The 11,224-nt window shown below is 43.3% G+C and overlaps 1 protein-coding gene across 2 annotated transcripts in view; it reads right to left on the bottom strand.

Moving 5' to 3' along the window:
• CD34 (CD34 molecule) overlaps positions 1-11,224 on the bottom strand; it is a 23,085-nt gene that overhangs the window by 2,680 nt on the left and 9,181 nt on the right. For both annotated transcript variants that reach the window (XM_007115068.4, XM_007115067.4), the window contains exons 2-6: positions 10,091-10,273; positions 9,210-9,463; positions 8,099-8,179; positions 551-701; positions 265-317 (exon numbers count right to left, since the gene is read on the bottom strand). In XM_007115068.4, coding sequence (XP_007115130.1) covers positions 265-317; positions 551-701; positions 8,099-8,179; positions 9,210-9,463; positions 10,091-10,273 — 722 coding nt within the window. The remainder of the gene's footprint in view (positions 1-264; positions 318-550; positions 702-8,098; positions 8,180-9,209; positions 9,464-10,090; positions 10,274-11,224) is intronic.

Genomic DNA, 11,224 nt, shown 5'->3' with positions numbered 1-11,224 from the left:
GCTCCGCGGCATGTGGGATCTTCCCGGACCGGGGCACGAACCCGTGTCCCCTGCATCGGCAGGCGGACTCTCAACCACTGCGCCACCAGGGAAGCCCTGGAATCTCTTAATTAAGCTGCACTGTAAAATTTTGTTTCAAACATAGAAGGGAAAGGACAATTGGAGAAGGGTGGAGAGGTAGGAAGGGCAGGTCTGCAGAAGATAATTACTTTCTCCCCTGCTCCAGTGAATTCCCCTGAGACCCCCTCATCTCAGAGAGCTTACCTCTTTCAGGTCAGACTGGTGCTTTTTCAGAAGTTGGAGCTTGCTGGAAAGTTCTAGAATTAGAAACAGAGGTTGCTGAATCTAGAAGCTGGAACAGCTCATCCTGTACTAGTCTAGAAGATGCTCTGATGGTGAGGGTACAACTCAGGAGGGTCTTTCCCAAAGCCAGCATAGCCCTGCTCCCTAGCACCTGTGCTCTCTGAGTGAAGATGCTTGATTTCTACCCAGGATCCTCTAACCTCAGCCCCTCTCCCTCCCTAGACTTCAAGACAGATGTGCCCCTTACCTGTTCTGTTGGCCAAGACCAGCAGCAGGCAGTGAGGCCTCACCTCAGACTGGGCCAAGAGCAAGGAGCACACCCCGGCCCTGGCCTCAGCCAGCTCCTTCCCACACAGGACTCGGGTCAGTTCCTCTCCATTGTCCTTCTTAAACTCCTCCTGGGACAACAGAGAAAAATGGTGAGAAGGAGATGAGGTTACTAGTATACTCTGAACTGCATCCGGAGTCTCAGGCAATAATTCTGATTAAAGTCACACTATTACCCTCAAAACAAGAAGAATCCTTTTTTTCTAAAATTCCAACTGAAGAAAAAAATCTTGCAAACTTCTTATGTGCAAAAACCCAATAAGATAAAAACTCCAAAATCTTCCAGGACCAAAAGGTGGTCTTAGGTGGTACTGTAAGATGCCAGAGAATGAATTTAGGAAACAGCATCTTACTGAAGGATTGCCCGTGTAATTTGAACAGTATATCTATTCAAATTAAATTCAAAAGAAATTACCAATAACAGAAAATATTAATAATGCAATACTAATGAAGAGAAAGTCCTCTGTTTCAAGGTTACAATAGCTGCAAATATTGAAGGAAAAGCTAAGGGAGGTGAGGATTAGAGAACAAACTTATGACTATAGACGTAACGGGATCCTCGGTCCCTTCCCTCTTACTCTCCAAGGGGCCTCACAAAGAGCATGGCTCAGACTCAAGGGGTGTTCTTGTCTAGTCTTCCTTTTCCCTTTCCCATTAGAAACATGGAACCCAGTTTTACATGAGGGTGACAGATTGCTCCAGGGGGCTGACAGAGGACTCAGGCACTCAGACTCAGAAGACAAACTCTGATTATTCTTACAGTTGAGTCCCAGAAAAGGGATGAATTGGAATCACTGACTGTGCCCCTCCAGCACCCTGTGCTCAGACCTCCAGGATTTATTCCAATAGCCTCCAAAGGGAGTGGCCTCCCCTGCACAGAAAAGGAATCAAAACCAAGACTTTCTCCTCTGTCCAGATGGCAGATGGCAGGGGAGGAAATGCCTGAACGGCTCTGACAGCTTTCCTGTTAGGGGAAAACTGCTAGGGCGTGTGAGGGGCATCAGAACTGCGCCTCCGTGGAGAAGAAAGCTTCCTGTTTGTGGAGCAGTACTGTTCCTCAGGGCAAGGCCAGAGGGCCCTCCCAGCTTGGAAAGCAGCCTGGGTATTTTCCTACTGCTATGGCCCAAGGCAGGAAAACCCAGGCTCCTTTGCTCCTGCACAAGACAAGGTCAAGATTGGCCTCAGATCCAGCTTTCTCCTGCCAGCTGGAATTCAAGGCTTTGAGGAGGCCAGAGAGCAGGGCTACCTAACCTCCAGATCACAGAGAGAAGAATCCAGCGGTAGCCTCAGAAGGTCCCCAAGAGCCAAGGTTACAGAGAAATGAATTCTCAGGCCTCGGCTGCTTCCCCCTCAGGAAAAGGATAGATGATTTAGGTGTCCAAGGAAGTCCTTGGATAGAGGCTCTTCACAACAGCATTTGCTGTGGGGAGTCTGGGCACCACATTGGATGTGATCAGCAGTCTTCTCCCTCTCTGGGCTCGTGCCCCTTTGGAGAGCCTTGCCTTGCCTCTCTGTGAGCACCTCCCCCTCCCCAGCACTGCGCCTTCTGGATGAGGAGGAGGGAAACTCCTGCCTGGATGATTCTGGGCTTCTGAAGTGTCTCTGGTTGAAATGTGTCTTGCTCCTGAGAGAGGCAGGGCTCCTGCATAATCTAAACAAGCCGAAAAAGGCGGCACCTCCTCAGTCTGCTGAGTCCTAGGAAGCTATTCCTCAACCAGATTCAGCTGTTCCGACAGTGATCAGGACCCGAATATGAGACACTGTGTGAAACCCTCTGCGCGTGTGTCAGGTATGGGGGCGGGGGAGCGGGGGGGACAGGTGTGGCAATGAATTCCACATGATCAGAGCTCTCATGGCCTTGCATGGCCATGAAGATAAACGATGCTTCCTATGTCTCAGGCCCTATTTTAAGTGCTTTATGCATGGTGACTCATTTAGGCCTCACACAACCCTACGAGATGGATCATATTACTCTCCCCATTTTATAGATGAAGAAACTGAGGTACAAAGAGACTAAGAGGTAACAGAGCTAGTTACACGGTAAGAACCTAAGAAAGGCACAGACAACTGCTATGGACATTCAAAGGAGGGTGAGCATACATCTGGTTTGGGGTTATCAGAAGCATCCTGAAATAGGCCTTGAAGAATGGGTAGCATGTATGCAGGAGAAGCTGGCAGGGAAGGGCCTTGGGAGTGGGGGTAGCACCACGAGGAAGCCCAGGAGTGTGTGAGCCTGTGACCTTCACAACCCCGGTTGCAATGCAGAACATGGCTTTCCCCCTTGGATTCCCATCCTTCAAGACTCAATTCCATCGCACCTCCTCAGCGAAGCCAGTTCTATCTTCCATTAGACTGGGTATCAGCCCCTGTTCTGCTATTAACTAGATTCTTTGCAAGTCATGCAACTCATCTGAGTGTCAGGCTCCTCAGCTGAAGACTAAGTAGGGGTGGTGACTGAAGAGCTGCTGTATGAGGAGTGCCTGGCAAGGTGCCTGGAACCAAATTGGCACTGGATAAATGGCAGCTGTTACTATTACTATTAATAACAGCAATACCTCCTAGACTATACTGTCCACACTTCGATGTTTGATCACATTCTGCCTTACTGCTGCTGTCATTTCGCTGTGACTAGACTATAAGACTTCTCAGTGGCGGGGGAGTGGGTGTACATTACATAATTTTGAACCCAGACTGCACGAAGCATAACACCAAGCAAACAAGGACTCAGTGAACTGATGTTCGTCTTAACATCCCAAGTGGTTTGGCTTCTACACAGGTTCCCTCCACCCCTTGTTTAGTTTCTTGGACTCAATTCAAGGGAATCGAGTGGCCAGCCTCCCTCCCACTCTGGAATCCAACAGCATCAGTGAATTGTGTTTGGGCCTGGAGAGGAGCAGGTGGGTCCTGAACAAAGCACAGTATGCTCCTCCGGATGCTTGAAATAAACATCCTCCCCCAAGGGAGGCTGTGGGCAGACATCATGGGAGAGTAGGCAGGAGGAAGCCACAGCCTCACCATTTTGCTCATGAGAATCAGATTGGTGGACCCCTAACTACATCTGCTCGCACATGTTAGTTTGTAAAAATAATAATCATAATAAAACCACCTAACCTTTCTAGAGTAGCGTTCTCAAACTTTGCAAAGACTCTTAACATGTTAAAGAAGCACATTAAGTAGGGGAGTTGGGAGAGAGAGGGACAGGTCTTTTTCTAAATGAACGTTAAGATATTTCCCAATGTTAAGATTCTAGGCTAAATCGCCTCTCTCTGTCCCTCCCACCCTCTCTTTCAATAAATGTATTGACTGTGGTGTCAGTTTGACAATGCAGCTAAAACACCTATTTTCATATAGAGACTGGAGTAATTAAAGGACCCGTTACAAGTCACCCAAGTGGGCAGCTGACCAAAAGTTAGGCTGTCCCAGATCTCAGGCTCTTTCCAGAAGACACACTGTCTTCATCAGTCCTCCAGCTGTAAGTTATTTTTTCTGCATGGAAACTGACCTTTAGTGTTGGGGCAGAGGGCAAGGAAGGCGAGGGCTGGGGATATTATCTGGAGGCCGGAGGCAGCCTGCCTCCAATGAAGTAAATGTGACAGAACAAGGGTGATGTGAGCTAGCGGAGAAAATACAACTTCTGAGTATAAACATATGTGTTTCTGAAGAAAGGTAGTTCTGAAAAACAAACTGGAGGGCAAAGGACTTGAATAGAGATTTCTCCAAAGAAGATACACAAATGGCTAGTGAGAACATGAAAGGATGCTCAACATCATTAATCGTTAGGAAATGCCAATCAAACCCACGTCATGCCCATTAAGATGGCTACTATCAAAGATGCAGAAAATAACAAATATTGGTGAGCATGTGGAGAAACTGGAACTCTTGTGCCCTGTGGCTGGGAATATAAAATGGTGTAGCTATCGTGGAAAACAGTATGGCGATTCCTCAAAATTTTAAAAATAGAGCTACCATATGATTCAGCAATTCCATTTCTGGGTATATACCCAAAAGAAATGAAATAAGAGTGTTGAAGAGATATTTGAACAGACATGTTCATAGCAGCATTATTAACAATAGCCAAAAGGTGGAAGCAACTCAAGTGTCCATAGGTGAATGAATGGATAAACAAAATGGGGTATGAACATACAATGGAATATTACTCAGCCTTAAAAAAGAAGAAAATTCTGACACATGCTACAACATGGATGAACCTTGAGGACATTAGGCTAAGTGATATAAGGCAGTCACAAAAAGATAAATACTATATGATTTTACTCATATGAGGTACCTAGAGTAGTCAAATTCATAGAGACAGAAAGTAGAATCATGGTTTCCAGGGGCTGGGAGCAGGGGGGAATGGGGAGTTGTTTAATGGGTGGAGAGTTTCAGTTCTGGAAGATGAAAAGAGTTCTGAAGATTGATTGTACGGCAATGTGAACGTACTTAACACTACTGAACTGTACACTTAAAATGGTAAATTTTTATATTATGTGTATTTTACCACCATTAAAATGATTCCTTGGTAGATTCCCCTGGACCAATAGCTATAGCATAAGAGAATAAAGTAAGCTCACATTTTGGAAATTATGTGGGAAACCACAACCACAAAAACTAAATTAACCTGATATTGCAGTGGAGAGAATGAAAGTCAGACATAGGGTGGCACGTTCTGCTAATGAAGATTCTGAGATGTGGTGACAGGTGCTTGACAAGAGTGTGGGATTACCTTCCCTCCCTCTGGCTAAAATAGGTGATTTCTGCCTAGAGGTGAAGGATGAGGAGCAAAAGGAGAGTAGTTGGGATAGAAATGTCCACAGAATGCATGTACAGAAGACAGGCTTAAATAATCCCCGTGGCAAGAGCTAACAGGTTGGATACTCACTATGTACCAGTGCAAAATGAGTGTCTGGATAGCTGAGAACAATGCATGCATACTTCTGTTATGGGAATATACTAGATGGAAGAGCATGACAACATTACATAAGTACTCAAGGATGTGATGTTAGAGGAACCCATGTCTTTCATGCTTCTCATTAGGCCTGAGCTTCCCTCGATTAGAACCGGTGTGGTAAGGCTCTCTGACACCAAAGGTACAAATGCAACCTAAGGAAAATTAGGAGACAGACACTACACCACTTTGGAACAGATTGATTATCAGACAAGCATGCAGTAGGACTCAAGGAAAAGGAATCTGGGACACAGTCAGGAGCTGTGGCCAAAAATTCTGGAACAAGGATTGCTGACTGAGGAAAATTACCTTGTGAGGCAATGCTGCTTGGGGGCTGGGGCAGAGGAACCCTCAGGAAGACAGGGGTATCAACAGTGGGGTATCAACGGTGGGGTATCAACGGTGGTGGAAGGAAAAGGAAAACAATAGCACTACACAGGTGCTGCCATAGAGTTGATTCATCATGGGCAGTGCAGAAGCCTTCTTTAGGATATTGGAGGAATTGCTATCTTTTCACGTCCCTACTTGCAGATCCTCTCCAAATTGAGTAGAGTGCAGACCTTAGCTGTGGCACAGAACAGAGTAGACAGTAAGGACCTCAGAGAGAAAGAGACTGCAGCACAGAAAGAGGAGTTATTTCTGGAGTAGCAGTAAGTTTCTGGCACTTGTCTTGTACAATGACCCTCGTTAAATGTGAACTTTGAAGAGCAGTGGACAGACGTTTAGAATGAATTCTCTGCAGTTAGCTCTAAATCGTTCGTGCAAAGAATTAGCATTCTGGCACAGACCACTGATGCACAAGAAAATAAGTGCTCAACCAAGATGATACAAAAAGAAAGAGAGGGAGAAGATGGTCATTTTTCTTGGCTATAATCAGCAAAGTGTTGGGCAAAAAATTTTTTTTAAATGACTAGAGTTGAAAATCAGCGTCAGAAGCACACAGAATGTTACTTGTACGTTGTATATTCATGCTTAACTATTTTGCAGATTGCATTTAGTTATTCCATCGTGTGAACCTGTGTCTTCAAAATTTGTGTTGTTTTTTTAAAATTGTAAGTTAAATAATTTTCTTAGGTATTATTTTAAAAGACCTGTGAGTCACAATGACCCAACTGATAATCATGAATAAGATACCAATAGTCAGAGTGGACAAAATAAGTAACTTAATGCCCTCTACAGACTACAGTATTTGGTCAGGCTCTTTCCAATCTATGCATGTTACACATCATATATATGGTTCCCTTAAATGGATTCCCACCTTGTAAGAAAACGTTTTTTTTTCTATGAGTAAATACCACTCTTCCTGTCATCTTATCCTTCATCCAGGAAATTGTTACTGTCAGGAAATTGGATTTACTGAAACAAAGCAAGGAGGTCTGCTATCATCATTAAAAATTAACACCATGCTGTACAGTTTACCAATGCAACAAGACATGAAACTGAAAGAAGAGGCATAACTACTAAAAAGAAGGAGAAAAGCAACATATTATGCGAAATAACACAATAGCTTATGTTAAAAGTGAAAAATAATCAGCTAAAAAGCTCCTGGAATTAACAAACAAGTTAAAGAAAATGACTAGACCCAAGATAAATATTAAAAACTCAATGAACTTTCCAATATACCAGAAAAATCAATTGGAATATATCATGGAAAATCTATATTATAAATAAACCTTAATAAATCCATAAAACCTAAGGAAAAAACATTTTAAAAACTAAAAAAAGAAGATACTGAACAATACCAAAGAAAACCAGAAAAAAATAGAGGGATTTTAGAGCAGTTCCAATTAAAATTTTAATGGTTTTGTGGTTTTTTTGAATCTTGAATAGGTGTTTCAAAAGTTTTTCTAAAAGAATAGATGAAAAATGCCTTACATTTTTATAGTGTAATAAGCAAAGACCTGCTTGGCTGGATATTAAAATTGCTGTAATATAAAAGTATAATAATTAAAAAATTTAAAACAGGCAAAAAGAAAAAGACAAACTAAACAAATAAAATCTCTCTGAAGAATATGCCCTAGGACATATAAAAACTTAATACAAAGTAAAGGAAGCATTCCAATCAATAAAGGAGAGGATCATGCAATAAATAATGCTAGGGGAAATGGTTATATGGAGAATGCAGCATTTACAGCAAAAAAATTCTTTGTATATTAAAGAGTTATATGAAAATAATAATAAATAAATTGATATTTTAGGTGACTAGTTTATATTTCATGAAGAACTTTCTTAACATAAAAGCAAACTTAAACCTGAATATATATATATATATATAAAATGTACAATAGAGGAGGGAAAAAGTAAATTTAAATAAAATTGTCTTTGCCTTCTTTGTCCACCAGATGGGGCCTCTCACTCCTTAAATCCAAAGCTCAGTACTCAAAGTAGCCTGTCCATGTTAAACTCCCCCAACCCTCTCCCAAGTCAGTCAGTCCAAGACTTGCCTTCAGGACATTCAGAAGGAATTCTGGGAAGAGAGGGACGGGTAAGGAATTGCGGATGGAGGTGGGGCCTTTGACTTACACAGCTGGAGGTCTCATTTAGCTCCAGGCAGATACCTTGGGTCAATTTCACTTCTTTGACTCCGGAACATTTTATTTCTCCCTGTATTAAAAAAAAAAAAAAGTAAATAAGCCAGCATCTTTGCCCTTCATTTCTTCCCCACCTCTTTTCTGGTTTGATTTCTGTGAGATACTCTTTAAAGAGGCTTTAAAGAAAGGAAATGTAAACATTTTGTTAGGAGACTAGAAATTTATGACATATTCTTCTTTTACCTCACTTCCTAATCCATCAGATAATCAAAACTTTTGTTACTAGCCTGGGCTTGCAGGCAAGTAGCTATTTGTGACCTGGGTAAACATTAGCTTGGATGGCGCAGAAATGGAAGAGGGGAGGATCTTTTCCCCTTTGAGCTGTTTTCCCTCCAGTGAATTACACACTTGCAGGGAAACAGATAATGAGGTGGCCAGGCAGATCCCGGTGATGCTCAGTTTTCTCCTGGTCCCTTAGGACTCTCCAGATTTCTATTCTGGCTCCTTTAAAAACAGAAACCAGGCAGGTCCCCCATGCCTGCCTCCAGGCTCCATGCCCTCACATTTTCTACTCTTCCTGCTAAAAGCTGTTGATAGCCACAGGCCCCAAGGCTGAGAAAGGCAGGTTGAGCTCAACATCCCTGGTCTGCCTAGCTCCTCACTGCCTCTCTACTACCGGCATACCACCAAACCTTCTTGCATAGAGGAAATGGTATTTGCCCTAAACATTTTGGGAAAAGCAGCGCCATTAAGTAGAAGATGGTTTCCAAATATGCCCAAAGGCGAGTGGTACCCTAGTCAAAGATTAGACCAAGAGGTACTGGAAAGAACCACAGAGAATTGGATGGATTTCCGAGAATCCTCTTTACTCTCTGCTTCCTAGAAATATAGTACCCACGGCACAGATCAGCCTTGCTACCCAACTCTACCCCTCTCCTCCCTTTTCTATCCCTTCCAGCAATATTTATGCTGTACATTTTTCATGCTAACTCCTGTATGACCCAAATTCATTGGTTGGGATAAGCAGAGGTTAAGGGGAAGAGAGAGCTTGCATACATATGAAGTGAGGGGGCAATCTGTCATTTTTGGCCTGATTCACCCACCTTGATGGTACTTGGGATAGGAGAAAATGATGTGTAGGGGTTAGTGGGAGATGTCACAGGGCTGGTACTATTGTATGGGGAATCTGAAATATTTCCAGGTAACATGCTGGGCTGCAAGGTCATCTCTGAAGTTGTAAAGTTGATGGGGGTAGAAGACACTGTGATGGCTAAAGAGGTCTGTGACTGGACAGAAGAGTTCATGGTTCCAGGGACTGGGGTGATCCCAGAGGTAGATGTGAAATTGACTGTAGGCTCTGGAATTGACCAAAACAGAAGTGTGAATATATGCACATTGGCATAAACACACACACACACACACACACAAACACATCTCAGTTCATTGACATAGGCACGGACTTCAACCCAGAAAAGGGAATTTGGGGAGTTAAGAGTTACTTCATGTCTTAACCGTTACCAACTCACTTCCAGCCAGCTGTTGGAACCATAGCTATAATCATAGAATGTATTAGAGATGCCCTCGGGACTCTGAAACTGAACTGGAAATTGGTCCACCCTAGAGATGTCAAAGACCCCCAATTTGAACCTGTACACAGTCTGCTTCACTTAGAAGAGATCAGAGATCTCTACAGAGTCCTTATCAGATCCTTATTTTATCACTAAGCTGAACTCAAAGCGTGCAAGGAGCATTACAAATCAGGATCAGCAGCCAAGGCGTTGACTTGAGAAAGCTGTCACTACAGGAAGAACTGCCTAGCACTTACTTCAGGGTACCCTAAGCATGATACTCAAGCCACTATTAAAAGGGGCTTGTATGTTTCCATCTGTGAGGGAAATAGAGGGTGGGGGTGTTTGCAAATATCCTAATGCTTTACCCTAGTGCCAGCAGCATCCTTCTGGGGCCTGAGACAAACACTCTTTACCTGAGATGGCTGCTGTGTTCCCATTGCTGTCCTGAGAGACAGTGTAGAGGCTGATGTTTCCAGAAGTAGTTGATTTTGTGCTTTCCTGGTTGGGTATGGCTGTAGGGACAGTTGAAAATATTCCTGGGGTAGATGACTTTGTGGCAGTAGTAGTCAAGTTCTCTGTATTTGTGAACCCAGAGGCTATAGAGAAACAAAGAAGAAATATCAGAACCCTGGAGCCTCATGGCATCACCTGATTCAATTTCTTGACTTTAGGTAGAATCCATCTGGAACATCCCCTGCCACCCCTGGCAACAAAGCAGAACAAGGACATCCTCCTGGACATGTGACTAATTTCTCACTACATTTTTCCTAAGGAAAGAGAGAAGGAAACGTTTGCATGCATCAAACATCTAGTATAGTATTATTTGTAGGAGGGAAAAGTTGCAAGCAACTAAATGAATTACAACAGGATAGATGCTATATGCATTTAACATACCATAATCATTGCAAATAAAAAATGCAAAACTCTAGCAGCTTGAGAATATGAGGCAATGCTCATAACATGCTAAGTAAAATACTAAAATTTCAAATTACACCTGAATAAATACTGCCAAGATCTAAAATGTGGGAAAAGATGTGCCTCTATTTCCTTTTTAATGTATCCTTCTCTTCAGCCAATGTATTAACTCTTGGAATAATCACTAGATTGACACCATCTCTATGTAATCCTTTAAAAATCTTCTATCCTCCCTAGATTCCCCCATTACCCAAATCCTTTCATTCTTTCCTTTTATTGAGGAACTGCAGCTAGCAACCCCAAGATTTCTTTCGGGAAGCTCCGACTTAAGAATCTAGCTGATGGACTAGAGAGCATAAGGCTTGGTTTCTCAACAAATGTCCTGGGAACAGAGAGCTTAGTCCTGGCTCTGTCAATAACTCTGTAATTTAATGTGTGTGTGTCTCAGTTTACTAATTTTTTTTTTTTTTTTTTTTTGGTACGCGGGCCTCCCTCTGCTGCGGCCTTTCCCGTTGCGGAGGACAAGCTCCGGACGCGCAGGCTCAGCGGCCACGGCTCACGGGCCCAGCCGCTCCGCGGCCTGTGGGATCTTCCCGGTCCGGGGCACGAACCTGTGTCCCCTGCATCGGCAG

Source organism: Physeter macrocephalus, chromosome 4 (genome assembly GCF_002837175.3).
Source record: "Physeter macrocephalus isolate SW-GA chromosome 4, ASM283717v5, whole genome shotgun sequence".
Lineage (NCBI taxonomy): Eukaryota > Metazoa > Chordata > Mammalia > Artiodactyla > Physeteridae > Physeter > Physeter macrocephalus.
The sequence above is the reverse complement of the archived record's forward strand: the minus strand, read 5'-3'. Positions and strand labels throughout refer to the sequence as shown.